This window comes from Papio anubis, chromosome 4 (assembly GCF_008728515.1).
Source record: "Papio anubis isolate 15944 chromosome 4, Panubis1.0, whole genome shotgun sequence".
In the NCBI taxonomy this organism is placed as follows: domain Eukaryota; kingdom Metazoa; phylum Chordata; class Mammalia; order Primates; family Cercopithecidae; genus Papio; species Papio anubis.
Window position 1 is genome coordinate 28818073 of NC_044979.1, and position 22676 is coordinate 28840748.

Here is a 22676-nt window from a genome sequence, read left to right on the forward strand (position 1 = left end):
TCTCTGGTGAAAAATAGGCGAGGGTATGCCATGTGTGCAAGAAGAAGGGGGAAAGGTAGGCAGTTGGCTTCACCGAACCATTATCAGACATCAAGGAAAAGGCTTCTTGGCCTTCCCATCCAGGTATTCTAATCATGATCACCAGGAAAGCAGCCAAGACACCCAACAATATAAAGGAAGGGGTGGTGGGGGTGGCAGCAGGTCATTCCAGGCTGAGGCTAGGGTATGCACAAGGGTGGAGGTGCAGGCCACTGGGGTCTAGGAAGGTCCTAAGGATGGGGCAGGAGGAGCAGCTGGAGAGATGACAGATGCCACGTTAAGAGAGTGAGCTGTGTGAGAAGCCAGGGAGTGAGGGTGCAGGGGAACAATTAATGGCTTGAGGCTTCTGCTTGGAGAAAGACAATTCCCTTTAATAGTAATTCCCAAGATGGAGGGGCACCATCACTTACCCTCATTTTTTTTTTTTTTTTGAGATGGAATCTTGCTCTGTTGCCCAGGCTGGAGTGCAGTGGTGCAATCTCGGCTCACTGCAACCTCTGCCTCCTGGGTTCAAGCGATTCTCCTGCCTCAGCCTCCTGAGTAGCCGGGATTATAGGCGCCCGCCACCATGCCCAGCTAATTTTTGTATTTTTAGTAGAGACAAGGTTTCACTATGTTGGCCAGGCTGGTCTGGAACTCCTGACCTTAAGTGATCCACTCACCTTGGCCTCACGAAGTGCTGGGATTACAGGTGTGAGCCACCACGCCTGGCCTAGGATTTTTTAAATTAGATTTTTCTCCCAGAACATCAGTGTAAGAAAACAAGTTATATATGAAATGTATGAAACACAGCTGGTCTGGTGATGAGGCTCGAGGCTCGCAGCGGGCTCTGGGCAATCTTCAGCGTCTTCTTTACGGAGGTCCCCAGCGTCGGAGCGGCACAGGTCGGAGACCACTGATCTCAAGTAGGACTACATTTTAGAAAGTAGAACAAGCTGCCCCAAGATGGAGTTCCTTTTGCCTAAGAAGCCAAGTGCTCCTATAGAGATGAACAATTCCACTTCCCATTGCCACATTTTGAACTATTTATTGAATGAGGCAGTCAAAGACAGAATGGGAAACAACACAGAATCCATGCTCTGCTACTGGGGTTTCGCTTTTTTCTTCGTCTTGGCAACTTCTCAAACTATTTGGAGGTTATTTCACCACAAAGGAACATGGACTTTAAAGTCCCTGGACAACTTCACAATGACGATAAAAAATAATAATTAAAAAAATAACACATTGTAGAACTAGGACTATTTATATGTAAATTTCCCTCCCCTCCCCCCATTACGTACAGAAAAGAACATATAAAGAACATTAGATAGTTTTATATAAAACAAGCAAATACAAGAATCTGAAACTTCTCTCAAAGGTTGAGCAAGACGTGGAGAATCTTTTAATGTCGCATTAAAAAAACACATTAAATACACTATCACACACGTGGGGAGAGCTGGGAGGAGGGAGGAGGAGCTGTTCCTGTACTCAAGGAGCAGAGATTTGACCTGTCGAAAAGTCAGGTGAATTCAGCCACGGGAGACTCAGGGCTTGCAGCTGAGAAAGACAGAGTTAACGGTTACCAAGAACACCCAGTCAGTCAACACCTCCGAAGAGGCAAGCTGCTCCCAGCCTGGGCCTCCAGGCTGCATCCAGGAATATGGGCCTCCAGGAGTCCCTTCTGAAGCAGGGCCTGATCCAGGAACACAGCAAACACCCTCAGCCGTTTTCTATGGCCGGGTGTCCCTTCTTCCCTTCCGTGTACTGACCAGGCCCAACCAAGCTTAGCTTCCAAGATCACACAAGATCGTGGACGTTCAGGGTGCTGTGGCCACAGACCAGGTGTCCCTTCCTGTTCGTTCCAGCGCCTCCTCTGTGAAGCTACAGACAGCTAGAGAAAATTGCTCCCACAGGTGTATCCTGGTCTAGGAAGATTTTCCTTTCCTTCCTTTCCCTTCCAACCCCTCCAACCCCCTTCCCATCCCCTCCCCTACCATGCACGCACACATACAAGCACACTTACACGCACGCACTCCTCAAACCCCTAATACTTCTGTTACCTTCAGTTCATATATACGAGCAATTCAGGACTGACCTTAAAACCAGAGCAACATTTTAATAGTCATGAGATCAAGAAGGATTCCTGGGAAGGAGAGGAGATGGGAGGCTGAGGCCCGGGAGCTTTCGAGACATTCATCTGCCTGTGGCAAGGTCAGCACCTGGGCCAGCCCGAGGAGCGTCTCAGCTGGCAGACCACGCAGCCCCTGGACCTTGCAAACACATCTCTGACCCACCCCATGCTGGAGCCTCTTTCCTCAGGTGAGTCCAGCACGGAGAGTTCTGTGTGGCCACTGGGAGGCAGCTTTGGTGAAGGGCATGGTCACCTCCGCCTGAGTTTGTCAGTAGCTCAACGCATGACCCTGGTATGAACAAAAACTGGGTGACTGTGTCTGGCCACGTACCCTACCACCCACTAAACTGGGTGAATTATTGTTTCCACAGCTCACCTTGATTTCATACAGATAATTCCATGCGGGTTTCATACATATATATATATGTATATATATACTTTATATATATGTAAATGTGTATGTCCATATGTACACATATACATATATTCACACTCACACATACACACACATAAGTATACACACACATTTCCGCAGAAAGAAGTCCTGCCACAATTTGGCTTTTTTGGGACAGTGAAATTGACAACGCAGTTTCTTACTCCACCAATCCCAGAAAATCAAGAGTGGTGCTTTAAAAAATGCAATTCCAAAATCCGCTGCCTTTCTTCCTTTTAAAAAAAAAAAGGTTAACAAAACTTTTCTTCCAAAGTCGAGAGACTTAATTCCATTTGATTGCACCTCTGCAAACGTGTAAAAAATTTTGAAGTAGACTAGAAAACAATGCCATAATATGGCTGTATGTCACTGTTCCAATGTCACCACCTCCACAGCTTGGCCGTCCATGGTGACTGCGCTGTCTGATATCCTGGTGGTCACAGGGGCCATGGCCACCTGCACTGGTCCGTTGCCCTGGGCGAGGCTGGTCACCACAGTCTGGTACATGCTCACAGGGATCTGGACCAGGCCTGGAGAGACAAAGAGAAGACCGTTAGTGGGGCTCAGGCTCAAGTTCCTGGATGCTGGCTCAACGGGGGCACCCAGCTCTTGCCTTTGGGGTATTGTGGTCACCAACCCCAGGTGATCACATACCCATGGCCCAGGCACAAAGACATCCCTTTCCCACCCATTAAAATTTTTTTCATTAATTTTTAAGATTTATAATTGATATATAATAACTGTTCATGTTTATGGGGTACAATGTGATGTTTCAATACATGTATACATTGTAGAATAATCAAATCGAGATAGTTACCATATTAATCTCTTTGAAGATTTATCTTTCATTGTGGTGACAACATTCAAAATCTAGCTGTCTTGAAATATAGACCTCATTGTTACTCACTACAGTCACCCTACTGTGTAACTGAACACCAGAAGTTTTATTCTTCCTTTGCACCTGCTGGCCAACCTCTCCTGCCCCTGTCCCCAACCATTCCCGACTCTGGTAACTATTATTCTACTCTCTACTTCTATGAAATCAACTTTTTTCCATTTTAACTTTCATTTTTTTTTTAAATTTTTTAAAGAGACAGGGTCTGGCTCTGTAGCCTAGGCTGGAGGACAGTGACGTGACCACAGGTCACTGCAGCCTCGAACTCCTGGATTCAAGTGATCCTCTCACCTCGGTCTCCTGAGTAGCTGGAACCACAGGCATGTGCCACCATGTCTGGCTAATATAATTTTTTTTTTTTGAGATGGAGTCTTGCTATGTTGCCCAGGCTGGTCTTGAACTCGTGGCCTCAAGCGATCCTCCCATCTTGGCCTCCTGAATAGCTGGGATTATAGGCGCAAACCACCAAGGCTGGCCATTTTAATTTTTTAAAAACAGACTATCAGGAAAGAAAAGTTTGGAGGAATTGTGGAAACATGCCTTAGGGTAGGGCCTCCCCAGCTTGCCGTGAGAGGGCCCTGCCTGCCTCTGCATCTAGGAAGCACAGGCCTGTCAGGTGTGAAATGTCCCCGGCCTGTCTTCTCCCTCTCAGAACAGGCCACCATTACTTTTCTTTGATATTTGGCTACACTGCCTTTTTCAACCCTCTTTCTGCCTATGCTCAAGTCTCTCTCAGCCTGAAAAGAAAAAACTTGTCCCTCTCCTATCCTGTCTTCTGGCCACTGCTCCATCTATGTGCCTTCCTTCATAGTCAAGCTTATTTTATTTATTTATTTATTTATTTTTAAAGCCTAGGTCACTTGTTTCCTGAGTTTTAGATTTCACACACCAGTAAAATGCAAAAACACGTTTTGGTGTCAACTTAAAAAAAAAAAAAAGACCCCATCTACTCCGTAATATCACTATTATTTCAGAGTAGAAAGGATGGCTTAAAGGAAGAAGCACATAACCTCCATAAAGGCAGTCCAGCCTAAAAAGGGAAAGCTGATAACTTAATATATTAAAAAAAAGGATTCCCAGTAAGTAAGGCAGTAACTAATCTATACATCAATCTCTCTTCCTTCTGAAACTACAATTACAGTGAACGAGGAAAAAAGGATATAAATGAGGGATGTCAACATTTTTTTGGAAGATGCAAAGCAAATGTGAAATGGTTCTGATTTATCAGAGAAGTGGAAGGGGCAACTCCTATGCTCACACAGGGCTCAGGATGTAGAGGCCTAGCTACTGCAGAAAGGGATGAGGCCAAAAATGAGAATGAGTGGGAAGTCTGAATTTAATTGATTAGACCAACCCCAACATCTAGACCTAAAGACCTTTGCTGACTGGGCCTCTGAGGTTCACCCACTCTATTGAAAAACTGACCCAGAGAGAGACCCTTTTTAGTTCTTTTTGACATTTAAATCATAGGGTACTTTGATGAAGATAAAAATTAATTTAAAAAAGGGTTGTCAAAATATTTTCTAATGCAAAAAATCAAATATAAGATTTTATTTTCCAATGTTAAATTGTAATGTAACTGTTTTCTAGGAGCAAGTTCTGCCAGTTTAGGGAAAAGGGATAAGCATTCGACGATGCAATGAGACTTCACGAAGTGAGACTTGCTGTTCGGGTGACAGATCACTAGAAACCCTGGCTCCTCTGGTGTGCCCTCACACAAATGGAAGACGTGGCCAGTCGCCCCCACACTTGCAATGCAGACCTGAAAGGAGGAGGAGAGAGGCCAGCCTCCATGTACACATGGGCATGGGGGAAAGCAGGCTGAAGGGCCAGGCCTTGGCCTACAAAACTGTGGGCTTCAATTTCTTTCAACTAAACCTTTGCAAATGACTCTTAACTGTCTTTAATCAGTCCCTCTTTCAGTTCACCCCTTCCCAGTCACTCAAATTATCTTTATTATTATTTTTTTATTTTTTAAATAGTGATGAGGTCTCACTATGTTGCCCAAGTTGGTCTCGAACTCCTGAGCTCAAGTGATCCTCCTGCCTCAGCTCAAAGTGCTGGGATTGCAGGCATGAGCCGCCACACCCAGCCAAATTATCTTTCTATAACGTGTTACTCTCCTCATCTCAAACATTTAAATTCCATGGTTTTAAAAAGGTTTCCAAAGCTTATAATAAAGCTCAAATGGTTTAGCATGGTCTTCAAGGCCTCTCATGATTTGCCCTGGTCCATCTTTCCAGTCTCATCTCCCTCACTCTCTCACAGGTGCCCTGTGCTCTAGGTGCCCCCCACCCCCAGACTACTCTCAGTTCCCCCAATCTATCAGCCACACTCTTTTGGGCCTGTGCTCAGGTTATTCATGAGATAGACTTATCCCACACTCCTTCCCTTTACACTGGGGTCAGCTTTCCCTCCTTGTGGAACCTGCCCCATCCCAGTCTCATCAATGCTGGAGCAGCCTCCTCTGGATTCTCAGGAGGCCCAGGGACAGCCATGGATAAGCCGGCTGGGCCAGTTGATGCATGTCTGCAACAGGCCTTCCCACTTGATAGAGGATTCTTTCAAGATCAGGCCTGGCTCTGTCTTATTTCATGTTCCTCATAGTATGAAGTACAAAGTGTGCCACAAGTTGCTATCAGCATAGCCTCAAGGGCCATGTACTGCCGGCCTCAACCAGTGTGCAGCTGGGCCCTCTCCCCAGCGTCTAGATTCAAGGCATGGGCCTGAGTATATATATGTGAAGACTGTACAACCCCGTCAGTCCCCTGCCTCCTCCCAGTGTATCATCATCATGCTCTCCTCTGGTCAAACAGGCAAAGTTAATGAAATCACCCAAAATGCCCAATGGCAAAGCCAAGACACCTGTGTACTCCTCCAGGGAACCCACGTGCTGGCAAGTAGCAAGCAAAACCAGAAGCAAAGGTCAGCTTCATTTCACTGCTCTTGCCTCTGGGCTCCATTCAGTTCCAAAAGCTCCAGGCTTGGGGAACAAGTCTGCTGTGCAAACACAGTGACTACAGTGTGCAGGGAGATCTTTTCTAACTGAGCAACCATCTGGGTTAGGGCTGGTGTGAACACAAACTAAAAGAATTGTCAAAGTTGAATTTCTTTCACCCTGGCTGTGACGTGTTTGGGTTTCCTGTGATGTGGGCCCATGCCCAGTTGGTAAAATAGTTTTTATAGTATCACGGAAGATTTTCCCCAGAATAAAATGAAGCAAGGTTCTAATGCAAAAATCTTATCTATTGGGTGATACTGCCATCATCAGAATGATCTTCTGAATATCTGACCTGATCTTGCTGTTCTTCACAATTCTTCAGTGGTTTCTAGTGGCTCACGGGATATCAAGTCCAAACCCCTTTGCAGGTATTTAAACTCTTCACGTCGGCCACTGTTGTTCGGTTAAGCCTGGTGATCCACTAATCCCCACTCACTTCACACGCCAGCCAGATGAACTACTTGACTGAGGTTCTCCAAGCACACACCTACATGGCTTGTGCCTGGAGGGGGCTCCTCCCCTTCCTCCGAGAGCTAGCCCCAGCCTCTCTCCTCCCCATCTTGGGTCCTCTTCTCCCACGCTCCTCCTCGGCATTCTGTACAGGCTCCTTGGAGGCAGTGGCCTCATTCATCCTCACTGCTTGCATGTCTTGTCCCCAAGGAGATTGTAGATTCCTTAAGGGAGGGATTAAGTCTCCATCTTTGAGTGGCCAGCAGTCAGCAGGTGCTGGAATGTTTTCTACTACCATGAATGAAACCTGCCTTCTAAGATTTAACATGTGTCCCTTTTAGGGACTGCGTGATTAAGGTGGGTGAGCCTTAGGGTGATGAGGCTGTTTTGGAACAAGAGCTTCCAGCCAAGAAAAAAAGCAACTTAAAAAATACTACATTTGGCCGGGCGCAGTGGCTCACGCCTGTAATCCCTGCACTTTGGGAGGCCGAGGCGGGCGGATCACGAGGTCAGGAGATCGAGACCATCCTGGCTAACTAACAAGGTGAAACCCTGTCTCTACTAAAATACAAAAAATTAGCCGGGCGCGGTGGCGGGCGCCTGTAGTCCCAGCTACTCGGGAGGCTGAGGCAGGAGAATGGCGCGAACCCGGGAGGCGGAGCTTGCAGTGAGCCGAGATGGTGCCACTGCACTCCAGCCTGGGGGACAGAGTGAAGACTCCGCCTCAAAAAAAAAAAAAAAAAAAAACTACATTCAAGACTCATCCAAATAAAGCTGGTTTTGAAAGATTCCATCTTCTGTACTCCACCCCAGACAGGGAAGAAGCACATTTGGCCACACCTGGGTGAGGACATGGTCCCCACCCAGAGCTCCCAGGGATGAGTAACTGGTGAGGACAGCCACACACCTTAGAAGCCCAGGAGAGGGAGGCCATAATGGGAGTCATTTCATAAACTTGCGTGCCTTGGAACCCCAATTCCGCTATTTTCTACACAGTTTCTGTCTACTGCCACCTTAAATAAATGCATGACCATCCCACTGTAGGGATTTTAAGACCTCTCTCTCTCTCACACAGCCATTTTGACATGGGATTAGATTAAATCGCCTCAGTGTCTCTGACCTAGCAGCCTTCATGTCCCTGGCAAGGGAAAGGGGGAGGGGCTGGAGGCCTGGAAGCCCAGCGTGCACTAAGTCGGGCAGCTGCCCTTGGAAGAGAGATGATTAAATGCTGAGGTACAGTAATCAGGCTGGGACTGTCCCCGCATCTGCTCAGCCTGCCCCTGATTAGCCCTAATCTAGAGGCGTATGTTAATCCAAGCTTGTATTCTGGGTCATTTCGATTGATTAAGCAACAGGAAGCCCTTCGTGTTCTACTTTAAGGGGTGGAAGCACTCCTTTTTCTTTCTCACAGGGCCCCTGTAGAGTCCTGGTAATGAGACCCTTGGCCTCAGTACAGCCCCTTTCCGAGCCCTCTCACCGCTGCTGCATGTCACTTGACTTCTGCTGAGACCCTAGAGAAGTCACAGGGCAGGGCTCCTTCCCTTTCACGAGTCAGAGCCAGAAGCAGGGGCTCATCATAAAGGCACATACTTCTAACGTCCTGAAGATTTTAGTATTTCAGAGCTACACACAACCTTAGAGTTCACTCAGCTTAGTAAATACAACCTGTCTTTTTTTTTTTTAACTCAAAAGTAAACATAAAAATTTTATTTAAAAAAAAAAAACCCTCAACACAGATCAAAGGAGGGCTGATTTTGTTCCCCAAATGACTGAGTTTATGGTAAAGTCAGGGGCCCAGGCCTTTGATTTGGGAGTTTTCCCATATATTAGAATGTCCTTAACACTTAACACTAGGGCCAGGAAGGACCTAGAAGGGAGAGAGAGGACTGTCCTCTTTGGGCCCCCTGCTGCTTTTCTTGTCAAGCTTCATGGTAAAGTTTATAGAATTGGTCAAAATGGAAAAAAGGTCAAAGGTGACTCAGAAAGTTCAGGTGCCAACACAAAGATTTCCTCATCAAGCAGCAGTTGAACCCAAATCTCTGGAAGAACTGGCTGCAGGACCACGTTTCCCTGTCAAGGACAATGAGGCCTGACATGGCTCTATTTTTTTTTTTTCTTTTTTTTAAATGAATATCATTCTTGAGCCAAAATGGGGGAAACATGCTTTTCCCAAGTCTCCACTCTTCCCAAATAAATGGCAATAACATTCTTCTAGTTGCTCAGGCCAAAAGCTCTGAAGTCATCCTTGACTTCACATTCAACGCACCAGCTGATTCTCTCCCTTCAAATACAGACCCCAAATTCAACACTTTTCCTCCTGCCTCCCTGGATAAACACTACCATCTCTTGCCTTCCTTTGTAATCACGCTACTTTAGCACTTGCCAGAGGGATCTTTTAAAACTTCCATACGAAGTGATGCCTCTCAAATCACATTACATGGGTGGCAGATTATGACATCTACTCATAAGCCTGGCCTTGCACGCTGCAAAACAAGGGGCCGTGAGGTTTTACAGTGGTCTGTCTCCGATGGTGGCACCAGGGGAGCACTGTGGTAGACCATGGGCGCCAATGAGAGTTGCTTTAAAGGTTAGGGTCACAGCCTTGCACACTCTGGATTTATCATTCATGAGCCAATCTACTCTCTTCCAGATCTCTCCTGGGGCAATGAGTTTCATCACTTGCCTATTGTGTAATGGAATTTACACACATACACATATGTGCATGTATATGTGGAATTGGAATTTATTTATTTTATTTGAGGGAATTTATTTTTCCCAAGGCTAACTTCTTTCAGTATTCAGTATTATTGGATGAATAAGTATATATATCATGGTTAACATCTTAAAATATTGTTTGGCAAAAGCAATCCCATAAAAAAATTACTTTGCTTTCTCCGATCAGGAAAATAAAGTCCAAATAGCTAATAGTTGAAGGAGTTTATGTAGCCTTTCCCGCAAGCACCGTACTCTATCCCCTCATTACAATCACATGTGTCCCCTGAGTGCCATGTGAACTTCCTCAGGCAGGTCCTTCTGTCTGGAATTAGGCCCTGCCAGTCTCAGGCCAGTTCTTCTGGCAGTTTCCACATGGTTCATGGGGTTGCCTCTGAGGGGACAGCCCACCTGGTTTCTCCCTCCTGTGACTTTATTGCCGCCACTATTCATTTGGCCCAGGTATGTGCTGACCTGTTCCCAAGGAGTTGCTGCTGTTCTTTTTATAAATCTGCACGCTTGCATTGTTGGCAGGACTTTTTTTTTTTTTTTTTTGAGACGGAGTCTTGCTCTGTTGCCCAGGCTGGAGTGCAGTGGCATGATCTCAGCTCACTGCAACCTCTGCCTCCCGGGTTCAAGAGATTCTCCTGCCTCAGCCTCCCGAGTAGCTGGGATTACAGGTGCGCACCACCATGCCTGATTTTTAGTAGAGACGGGGTTTCACCATGTTGGTCAGGCTGGTCTCGAACTCCTGACCTGGTGATTCACCTGCCTCGGCCTCCCAAAGTGCTGGGATTATAGGCGTGAGCCACTGCGGCCAGCCGAGGACTGTCTTTTAATGCTGAGCAACTTCAACACAGGAGGTGCTCAATAATTGGATACAATATGAAAATGAATCATTGATCATACTCTTCATGATTTTCAGAACCCTTTAGTCTTGCCCTCCACAGACTGAACAGCCTTAACGCCTTTTACTGTGATCCAGAATGAAGTCGAATTTTCTCCACAACCACATTCTCATGGTGCTGTAGATCAGGTGCATTTTATGTGAGAAAAAGTAGGCTGTTTGTTTCCATTAAAGGCTTCGCAGTCAGAAAGACCTACATCTGAATCTTGGTTCTGCTGTTCAATGGCTTATGAGCCTGTTTCCTCATATGTAAAATGGTGATCACTCATCTTACAGGGCTGCTGAACTAGATGGGATGACACATTAAAATCTATTACAGTGCTTGGCACATAGTAGGTATATAATAAACGCCACTGCTTTTGAAAGATGACTCTGAGTACGAAGTTTGATGAAGTCTGGCTGGGGTCACAGATGTTAGACTGAAGCTCTCGGGAAACAGAAAGAAAAGCAGAGACAACACAGGTCTCCTTTCAGCAGTGATTTTCTCCTGCCAGGAAGCACATCATTCGCCAAAGGCCTTCAAAGATGTAAAGATTAAAGATAAAAGCCATGAAATCAGGGCAGATGGACTGGCAGGCGGCTTCCCTTCTGAAACACAGCGATGGTCAGAACTGGCACTGCACATGACGTAGATGAAGCAGTTGCTAATCGAGTGCATTTGTCAATAAGCAACCAGGCGAAACCACTCCTCCTAACCAATATCAAGAATGTGAAAAATACGATCAGGGCAGTATGATGAGATGTCATCACCCTGATACGTTTCTGAAGTCCTCCAGAAACTAACAGGCTTTAGCCTAGCAGAGCACAGGACTGCAGGGCTGTCGAAGTTATCCAGCACCATAGCAGGCCCTCCTCCCCTCACCCCGACAAGATAGAGCAGGACAGACAGCCTGAGGAAGAATGGGCCTTTCATTTGCCCTCACAGTCTGGGAAACCTTTGGGAATTGTTGTTTGCTGTAACTGAATCTTTCAGCCCGAAGGCCTTCCAAGTTGGTCATGGAAATATCTTTAGTTGGGAGAAAAATATTGATGGCTGTTGAGAGAAAAAGAGAGAGCTAAACAAATAATAAACATGACGGTGGAAGAGAAGTAATTCTTAAAACCCAAAGGAAAATTTACATTATGAAATGCCTTCTTTAGTTTATGAACATGAATGCTAACTATGTACATCAAGGAAATACTGGCCCAAATGGGAACTGGGACCATGATTAGAAAGGAGGGAATACATGAGTAAGAAATGAAATTACGGATTATATTGCTTGAGTTTTTAAGGAGCCAGCAAGGGTATCTATAGGTGTTTCTAGGGGTGACAGGCAGGAAGGAAGTCCTTTAAAAATCTTCCATTTACAGGCCTGGAAAAATATTTACATCAGTGGCTGACGTCTAAGGAAAGCTACTATATGAAGAAAAACAGGCATGGTATGTGCCAGTATAGAAGTGGAAGAAGATAACAGGAAATCAGTAAAGAAGCTAGTCTAGCAGGCAGACATCAGTTAGGCTGAGGATACCAAGGACTAGAAGGAAAGAGGACATATGTAGGGCAAGAAGAGGAAGGTCATGAAGAGAACGTCAATATCAAACAAAAAGGAGGTCCAAGTAACCTCATGATAGTAGGGCAAGCGGGGAAGAGAAAAAGCATTTCTTTCCCAGTGGTTCTGTTTCTGTTCTATTAGCTCCTTCTGGGACATTTAATCTCCCTTTTCCGCGTTTCCTAAGTCCAAGGCTTTTGGGTACATTTGGAGGATTTATGGATTAAAATATGTCTTACATCTGGCAAATACGGAATATTCTCATGAAGCCAAGAGCAGCCTCACAGGTGCCTTGGTGCACAGGGTGCTTTTCAGCACCCAGTGTTTTCTTCTCTCTTGTTGGACCATCTCAAGACTAAGAAAAACTGCTTTCTGGAATAACATTCAAAGGAGTGACTCTGGTTGAGACCGGGTCACTCTATCTTTTGCCTGATTTTGCAGACCACCAGGAAGCTTTTCATGCCCCGCATCCCACAGGCCAAATATTAAAACTGAATTCATTTTTACTTTATAAGTAAAGATATCTCAAAACCTATTTTAGAGATATAATATCATGATTTCCTTTTGAAATTACTAGAGATGCCCAGGAGCATTATGAAATCAGGGTTCTGTGTTTCAGTATTCAGAACCACCATGGTTTATTATTTTGAAAATTGAGCTCCCAATGTGGGGATGAACAAGCTAACTGCAAGGCCTGTTGACCCTGCCAAGAAGGCTTTAAACTGAAGACGGCAGGAGAGAAAGCATTCTGCTAAAGCTTGTGGAATATGCCTGTGCTCTGGAGCAGCGGTCCCGAGCATTTTTGGCACCAGGGACTAGTTTCGTGGAAGACAATATTTCCATGGATGGGGGGTTTGAAGGAGATGGTTTGGGGATGAAACTGTTTCACCTCAGATCATCAGTTCACAATAGGGTTCGTGCTCCTATGAGGATCTGATGCCGCTGCCGATCTGACAGGTGGAGCTCAGTTGGTGATGCTCGCTCACCTGCCACCCACCTCCTGTGGTGCCAGGGGTTGGGGACCCCTGCTCTGGAGGACATGTGATCTGACTACAGAGAAGGGCAAGGGGTACCCAGTAAATTCCCAGAAGAAATCACTAGGAAGAAGGGTGGGAACAACACTCAGGTTGAGGTGTGTGTGCCAGAGGATGGAGATGCAGAGTGCACCAATACTTTAAAATGGAAAGTGGAACCCAGATGACAAACAGAAGAAGAAGAAGGTCACCAGGAGCCTGCAACAGGTGCAGAAATGAACAGCAGGTACAATCAGGAGTTACTCAGAGTTAGGAAGGGAGATTTGTTTATTTTTCTGTTATTATTATTTTCAAGCTTTTTCTTTTTTTTTTTCAAACTTTTTATGATGGAAAATGTCAAATAGGTACCAGGAGAGGGAGGAATACAGCGAACTCCCGTGTGCCTGTCATCCAGCCCCTGCCTCTTCTATCTGAGCAGGGATACGCTGAGGCAAGGAAGCTTCCAAAGATGTACTTGTGACTTTTCATCCCCTCACTTAGCATAATCTGTAGAGCACCATTTAGGAAAAAGCCACAGAAAAACTAAAACTTTTTAAGAGCACATAAAGGGCAGAATTAAATTTGTTCTGGGCAGTGAGACACCTGAAAAAAGCAGATCCGTAAGTGGAAATAGACAGTAATGGGGCTTTAGAGTCAGATGGAGAGAAATCTATCCCAATAAACTTCATCAAAGTTCTCTCCTGCTTTTCCTGTCTGAACTGTACTTAGCATAGCCAAATTGTTAATGGGGACAAGTTCTTTATAAATAAAGAATCCCAACTAGAGGTGGGAGGATCACTTGAGGCCAGGAGTTCGAAGCTGTAGTGCGCCATCATCGTGTCTGGGAACAGCCACTGCACTCCAGCCTGGGCAATGTAGTAAGACCCTGTCTCTTAAAAAAAAAAGAATTCCAGCTAATCAATGCAAAGGAAACATTTAACACTAGAAAAATCCGATAATCAATGGTTACTAAAACGATCAGGTGACCGAGTGAGGGGGACTGCACAGAAGAGGAATCCCACCATCCATGCAGGAAGCAGCGCCTGGAATGACAGCCTCACAGTGACTCTATCCTCCAGCTGCTTCCTTCTTTCCCCAAAGATGAACCCACCTGTGGCTTTGTCAGTCAGGATCCACTTGCGACCTGCACGATCTGCCATAAAGAGGCCTGACAATAACACAGAACTGTTAAAAAAAAAAAAAAAAAAAAAAAAAAAAAAAAAGCACCGGGCAAGATGGGCCACCAGCCCCGCTGCGGCGCTGCAGCTTCCCATGCACATCCGGTGCAGGGTGCACAGCCTCGCTCCTTCCACCCCTGAGGAAAGCCTTCGGCAAGCATGCCAGCACCAAGTGCTAATGTGCACTTAGACCACCAGATTTTAGTTCAGTTGAAGGGAGAGGAGGTCATTTCCCTCATATTTCCCCCTTGCCATTGGAATTTGTGATGTGATTTTCTTGTAGCACTTACCTTCCTAATTATGTCTTCTTTAAGCTAATATGAAAACTAATTTGTATTCCCTGAGTACCCAGCAGCTGGGTCGGGGCGGAGGAGATGGTCCAGGCTTATACTGGCTCGCTCAGAGAAATTGCCCAAGGATTTAAAATGTGTCACGAGTAATCTGCATGACAGATAATCTGTAGGTAACAAGTAAGGGTTGACTATATTCACATTTGCAAAACCAACAGGCCACTTCTGTATCTTAGGACCACTGTGAGGATAAATAACATCATGCTTACATGACTTAAGTTCTTGAGAAAAAAGACACGGTCTAAATTTGAAGTAGTGTTGTTATTTTACGTGGGCTTTCTCCAGGAGTCAAAGCAACTGTGCAGTAGCTACTAGACACAGACAAATGGAAGAAGCAAGATTAAAGGCCCTGTCCTTGGTCCCAGGAGTTGCTGGAAATGGAAAGTGTTGGCAGCCCAGTGTTCCACTCCCAGCAGCATTGTCTACACAATGCACAATTCGTTTGCACACTCTTGGCTCAAGTGTTCACATGCCCTCTTGTTTTAATAAGATGCTCCGTTTAATGAGAAAAGGACTGTCTGGTCCAACAGCAGGGCTGTGAAAGCTTAATTAGGAGAAGGCCAAGGAGAAGGTCAGCTGAAAGTGGACATTTCTAAAATTAAATTCCCTTCTCATTTTTATAATTCAGGTTTTTTTTTTTTTTTTTTTTTTTTTTTTAAAAAGGGGGGGTAGGAGTGGGAAAAGGACATGAAATCCTTGGAGGAAAAAAATACAAAAAGCTGAACAAGAACACAGTCTAGGTAACATGGCTGGAAGGAGTTGTTCCAGAAACATTCAGGCATATTTCATTTTTTCCTTCCAACAAGACTGCACTAGAAACTCCCAGGCTTCCTTAAGCAGTCGAGGCATTTCAAGAGGTTCAGACCAACCCCAAACAGTGCAGTCCACCAGAGCTTCCTGTGATGATGGGCACGTTCTGTTTGAGTGCTGTCCAACACGGTGGCTACAGAGCGCTTGAAATGTGGCCAGCATGACTGAGGAACTTCTTTTGAAATTTTATTCTGTTTTAAACAGTTTAAATAGCCAGAGCACAGCTCTAAAACCTTTCCAGAGCTTCCAGTGTGCCAACTCCATATCATAAATGTGCCTCCGACAGACACATACACTCACACTGTGTAACACTCTAAGGGTTGCCTTTGTTGAAATGGAAACTCAATCTAAATTGGATGCTTTGTATTTACCTAAAATATAGTTTTCTGGCATTTCCCTTATTTAAATCACAGGTTCTTTCCTTTACTGCCATACCTCATCAACTTATTTTAATACCCTCCAGCCCCCTAGGACTCTGCATGAGAAACTATCAGCATGTGAAAGCAATGCAGTGTAGATGCGTTACAGTGCTGCAGGAATACGGGGAGGCTGGGCTGGGCGGAGTCAGAAGACTGCTGGACGCCTCTCTAGCGAGCCAATCTGATAGCATGGTCTTTGTAGTCTCCCTCACAGCAATGTCTCAGTTTCCATATTTAGACTCCTTCAATGATTCTCAGATCCAATTGCTAGGCTTTATGATGGCAAAGTCTTTTCTTTTTTTTTTTTTTTTAAATCAATTTCACTTCGAAAATCCCATTTAGGCTCTGAAAATCTCTAAATTGGGGCCTTTCTAATAATGAAGATTTGGTGTAATTATAATGTCACAGGCAATTGTGCTGACAAAGCAAAACCAGTATGTCTCCTTGCCAGGCCTTTGCTCTCAGTCTGACCAACAGGAGGAGAAAAGAGGCTTTGTCAGGAGCAGATGTGTACTGGGAGGCCCCAGGAAAGCAGATCTGTTGAATGAAGCAGGTGCCACTTAGACATTCACTTCACTGACTCCAACCACAACCTCCCCTTCATTTGATATCCTGCTCTTGGCAGGAGGATGGAGAAAGAGCATCGCACAAAGAGGAAGCATGTTTGTCCTGTTCAGATTACTGCTTCTGCCAGGCTGCTGCTGCTGCTGGGTTCTGCACATTTGCTCTTTATTAAGCAAATGTTAGAGCTGGGTGCTGGCAAGTGAATCCCTGTATTTACACAGGTAACCTGAGAGCCAGAGGGCCCCAAACCATCCTGGCTGTGAGGGACAAGCTATTAGAGTTAATAACAGGACACTGACATTCCTTCAAAATCCTAATGGAAGCATAAATAAAAAGAGGAAAGTCCCCTTTACCCAATGACCTGAAAAACTTTATTCTATAAGAATTTTTCCTGTTCTAATATTCTGATTCCTGTGTGAACGGTGATTAATGCCCTTTTTACATGCTCAATTGAAATGACTCCAATTAAACTTGTCCAATTATGGCTTTGGATTTGGTATGCCAGAAAAAAAAAAAATTCCTTTACAGAATAGCGCTCACAATGACAGGCACAAGATTCAGTCTTTGTTTATAAGGAGCTGGAATAATCTAAGACCAAAATCTGCCTTTGCATACAAAGACTTGGAAAGAGCTGCGGACCTAAAGGGAAGGAGAATGAGACAAAGAAGCATGTAACTTGGCCTTGAGGACACCGCGGATGGAGAGGAGACCACAGTCAGTGGCGTCCATCTGCCAGATGGCAGGGACCTTCTTGGGAATCTCTCCGGAAGCCCTGTCCTGAGTTGTCTGCTTGGAATGTCCCTGGCTGAGACTGGTGTTCTGTTCATAGGATGGTGTGCTGGCTCATTGAGTTTCCCCAAGCTGAGAGTACCCAAGACAGGCAGACCAAAGAGTACATGAATTACAGAACTGAAGTACAGAAAAGCAGAGTACATGAAGGTATGCCAACGGGGCTTGACAACATGTGCTAATTCCCTGTGGGGCCCTGACACGTTGACTGGAGGCACCCAGTCTTTCACATAAAAAGTATCTGAAAGCTATATCTGAAGGACATGGTCATGGCTTAGATGAACAGTAAGAATAGAGACTGCCAGCTAGTGGCCTATCATCTCATTGTAAAGGCCCTCTATGTCCACTTTTGATCTGCAGTCTTTAAGCCTTCAAATAGCAGAGCCTAGGTTAGCAATTCCTGGCATACAAATGATGAATGCCCGAGGCCACCCCAGTTTATAATGGTAGAGACAGAATGACACATCCCCTCTGGATGTGCAGACTACACAAGGAACCTAAACCTGCAAAGAGGAACAGGAGACACTCTCATGAGGCAGTGCTGGTCTTTCTGGAGGTGTCCACAGCTCAGCATCTCTGCAGGAGGCAAAGAAAAGCACCAAAGAACCCTGGCAACTGGAAATCCCTCCACTATGGGGGGTATGCCTGAGGAGTGACAGGAAAGCCCTGGTAATTCTAGAAAACAGAATCTCAGTATGCCTGAGGGATACGATGGATTTCCACCAGGAACACAGGATTCCTGAAGTAGGGATCCTTGTGGGAGATTCACTACCACCTCTCTGCAAATGAAGACTCACTGGCCCCGGCCCTAAGCCTGTGTGTCAGAAGTACTAAGAGTGAACCTCTGAAGGTTACTTCCCTTCCCATTCAGTGTGAGTGATTAATCATTATACTGGTAATAATCCTAACAGCAGTTGCAGCAGTGGTAGTCAACAGTTACTGCGTGACTCGGATGCCCCAGCCGGTAAAGAGAGTAGGATTATAGTTTCTGCTACCCCTCAAATTAGTGCCATCAATACATCTCCCAGGATGGGGGAGACTGGGGAGTCAGGAAAACTGCCACCTCTTCCCGAGAGCTATTTTGGAAGGCACACTGGACTTCAGGAGGTCATTATGAAGACAGGGAAGGAGGACACATTTTAGAAGTGAAGAATCACCACTGAGCTGTCCCTTCCCCTCCTGAACACCATGAAAAGGTTGGGTGAGAAACACACATGGGGCAGAGAACTGTACCCCTCTTTGAGTGTCTAGAATCAAGAGCCCCAGTGAACATCTCTGTGCTCCCATTTCTCAGCAGCAGCTCTGTTTCACTGTGAAATCTGGAATTCATCCAATAGTCATGGCTCTTGTCAGCCTTGTGACCATCAGGCTTTGGATATTTAATCTTTTGGCGGGCTACTGTAAATCCATTAGAGCACCTGGCTGCAGATACCTGTAGCCTAGAAGAAAAACTTGCACTTGTGAGGAATCCAAGTGGAAATATGCACGTGGCCTGAGTCATGAATAAACTCACTAGGAAGTGAGTCTCGGTGTCACCACTGTCTCCGGTCTCAGGTTTTCCTGCTTGGACTCTGCAGTGCTTAAAAATAGATCAGTTCTCCTTGCAACCCTCCCACCCTGCTGTTTACTGGCTGTGGATTACTGCAGTCACATGGGTAGATTTTTTTTTTTTTTTAAAGCAAGCCATGCTGTTTATGAGCTGAGGAGGTCACTGGAAGACAAGGCTCATCAAGTATTCGTGTTGTCCTCCCCTGTGCAGAGGGGGCACAACTTGCCAGAAGAGCGCAGTGTTATTGATATAGCCCTTAGATCAGCACTACCCAATAGAACTGTCTTCAGCGATGGACGTGTTCTGTATCTGCACAGTCCATTAACTGTGCCTCAGGTACATGTGCCTGTTTACATTTAAATGTGAATAAATTATAATTAAATTAAAAATTCAGTATCTCAGGGCTATTCAGCACTTGAAATATGATTGTGACTAATAACTACCTTTAACATTTTATTTTATTTTAATTAACTTGCATTGAAATTCAAATAGCAGCCGGGCGCGGTGGCTCAAGCCTGTAATCCCAGCACTTTGGGAGGCCAAGACAGGTGGATCACGAGGTCAGGAGATCGAGACCATCCTGGCTAATACAGTGAAACCCCGTCTCTACTAAAAAATACAAAAAAAAAAAACTAGCCGGGCGAGGTGGCGGGCGCCTGTAGTCCCAGCTACTCGGGAGGCTGAGGCAGGAGAATGGCATAAACCCGGGAGGCGGAGCTTGCAGTGAGCTGAGATCCGGCCACTGCACTCCAGCCTGGGTGACAGAGCAAGACTCCGTCTCAAAAAAAAAAAAAAAAAAAAGAAATTCAAATAGCCACATGTAGCTAATAGCTATCCTACTGGACAGTACAGATTTAGATGTTAGGTTTTGGTATCATGTTTTTATTTGCCTCTGCTAAGATTTACCATGACTCTTTGACTTCTGAAGTCAGTAAAACATACCTGCCACCATTGCTTAAAACAATCCTGCAAAGGAGTCACCACACCAAGTACTAGCATAACCAGATGAATAATGAAGACCATGATTTTCATTTGTATTATGCCTTCTTTACTTTCTAGGTTGGATAAGCTGGCAAGAGGGAGTAAAAGGGAAGAAGGGAGTTTCGTTGGGCAGTAGAAAGAGTACTGGAGATCTGGTATGATTTCCAGTCTTACTATTTAATAGCTGACAGATCCTGGGCAAGTCCCGGCTTTAGCTGCCTCTGAACAGGGCTTAGAAGATCTGTTCTACTCAGTTTACTGGGCGAAGGTAGAATAATGCAGACATTGCTTAGCCATTTGCAAGGAGATGATGGTGGCAGTGGTGGTGGTTGTAGCAGCAGTAAAACAACAAAGTGAAAGAATGGACAATGAAAGGAAAAAGATGAAGACCCTAAATAATTACGCTCAATGCATATAGCCAAAAGGCAAAATTAGAGCCAACTGAAATGGTTATTTTCCTGGTATGACATCTACCAACATGTTTCCCAGAATGAAAACGATTCATCTTAGAGAAAAGTTAGCTGAGTTAAATGGGAAAAGTCCCCGTCTGCAAAGAAAGCCTATTTCCCAGGGGAGCGTGTGGAAGACACTAAGAGACACTGCTGTCCCAAGGTGCTGCACCACACACACTGTTCAGTTCCCAGGCACAGCCGCCAGCTCCCAGCTCAGCTGGAGCCGCAGGCCGTGCTCGTATACTGCCCTCACTCCTCTTCATTTTGATCCACAGCTCACAGCTCTCCTTATAAGAAGGAATCTTTTCAGGTCTAGGACTATCCCCTCCGTCCCCATCTATTTAAAAAAGACCTATGATTCCAAAGGAGAAACAGTTGTAATACACAGGAATCTTCATTTGCTTTTTCTTACAGAACAGACGATGCCTCAGCGCGGTCTGAGACCAGCACCCTAGTGTCTTCATTTTCTCTCAAGTCACTCTATCAACAAGGGGGTGGGTGGAAAGGACCGTTTACGTTACAGGAGGGCAGCCTAAAAATCCATAGCTACCAGCTGTGCTGCTCTTTGGGGACCTTGAAGATGAGAGGCTTATATCCTGGGGACTCACAGCTCACACAAAAAACAGTTGCTTAGGGGTTGCCTGCTACAATTCCTAAGGCACTGAGCTTACCATCTTTGGATGAAAGCTACAAATGGTATCACAGTGTCATAGAACACAACAGTACTTTTAAGGCTATTATGCTATGGTGACTGAAAATGCACTCTTACACTAGGACTATTTAACACATTTATTTAAACTTTAATTAAAATAATGAGGCAAAAGGTGATTTAGTACACACTGGAATGGCACATCAGCAACCTTTTTGGGGAGAAACAATAATACAGTTCCTAAATTAATTTAACATTTACATCTCAATGGACTCTTGTGAGAACAAGCACGTATGCTGATGTGTCCAGGGAACGAGGAGCACAGAAAAAGGTGGAAGGAGAGACGTGTTTTACAGCCCAACATGTGGAGGATTGGCACCGTCCCTCTCACTTGTAAAGAGCTGGAACAGGGGGACATGCAGTAAGTAAAAATGGATGATGGTGGTGACAAAAAGGAAAAAATGGCAAAAGCTACCTTTTGTGATGGAGGTGAAATATAATGCAGCTGTTGAGATTTGAAGACAGATTGTGCCATTTTAGGAGTAAAAAGGCCACACTCATGACTGCAAACTACGTACAGAAGAGAACAGCAGCCCCAGACGAAGGCACACGATAGGGCCTTTAAACAATGTCACCGTGTATTTTCTTCAGTCAAGGTTATAGAAAGGGCTTCTGCTCTATTCCCACGTTTACAAGATCCACCTCTGCAACGTACATCTTCAACTGCGTAAGGCAAGCATTCAGGTCTGTCTTAAAGACAGGAAAGCAGCGTCTACATAGTACTGTGCACTCTAACATACGTGAGGAATGATGGAGAAGAAATTGATGCCGACAGCTAAAGAATTTTATATTTATGATGCATCCCTGTGCCAGGCACTATGCTAAGAACAGGAATCATCTTGTTTAATGCTCACAACTTCCTTCTGAGTACAGAACTATCATTATCCTAATTTTTATAGCTAAGGCTTGGAGAGGTTAATTTGCTTGCCTAAGATTATAGAGCTTGTTACAGGTTCAGCTTTTAGGGTATCCAGCTCTGCGGGACCTCCCCTCTCCCTTGCTCCTCCTTTTATTCTCAGTGCTATACCAGGTGTCTTCAAAGTTAAATGATCCTCACCACCACCTTCTATAGTAGAGGTTCTTAACCTTTTTTTGTGGGCTGGAGATGAACAGGGGTGGGGGCGGGAGTGGGAATGCCTCTGGTCTAGTTACACATTCAATCAAAGCTATAGATACCCTCCCCGCTGCTAGCAGAGGCAAAGAAAAAAAAAAAAAGGCGATACCAAAAAAAAAAATACCTTTGTATAGAATTTCTCAGGGTCCATAGACCCCAGGTTAAGAATATCTTATTGGGCTGGGTGTGGTGGCTCATGCCTGAAATCCCAGCACTTTGGGAGCCCAGATCATTTGAGGTCAGGAGTTCAAGACCAACCTGGCCAACATGGTGAAACCCTGTCTTTACCAAAAATACAAAAAATTAGCTGGGTGTGGTGGTGCCTGCCTCTCAGGAGGCTGAGGCAGGAGAATCGCTTGTGCAGTGAGCTGAGATTGCACCACTGCACTCCAGCCTGGGCGAGACAGTGGAAAAAAAAAATCCTATTGTTCTTATAATACACATAAAGTTGGTTTTCATGGGAAATTAAAACATGTGTTGCCTCCTTTGGCTCTAGCTGGGTTTACCACTTTTATAATCAGTACAGAACAGGCTTTACAGCCATCCTGTCTCACTTGGGAGGCCTTGAAGAATAGAAATGTGTGTTCTAATCTCTCATGCAAGGACCTCACCCAAGAATCCTGCTTTCTTGTCTGGACTTCTTGTTGGTCCTCACCCATCTTCTCTCTTACC

General features: G+C 45.2%; 1 protein-coding gene across 11 annotated transcripts in view; it reads right to left on the bottom strand.

Annotated features, from left to right (window-relative positions):
* Window positions 1–1046: 1046 nt before the first annotated feature.
* Window positions 1047–22676, bottom strand: part of NRF1 (nuclear respiratory factor 1) — a 147553-nt gene continuing 125923 nt past the window's right edge. For 8 of the 11 annotated variants that reach the window (XM_021936260.2, XM_009203855.4, XM_017957160.3 and 5 more), the window contains 2 exons: window positions 14201–14257; window positions 1047–3112 (listed from right to left, as the gene is read on the bottom strand). In XM_021936260.2, coding sequence (XP_021791952.1) covers window positions 2949–3112; window positions 14201–14257 — 221 coding nt within the window. In that variant the 3' untranslated portion in view covers window positions 1047–2948. The remainder of the gene's footprint in view (window positions 3113–14200; window positions 14258–22676) is intronic. The other 3 variants (XM_021936263.2, XM_017957164.3, XM_003896587.5) reach the window with 1 other exon arrangement.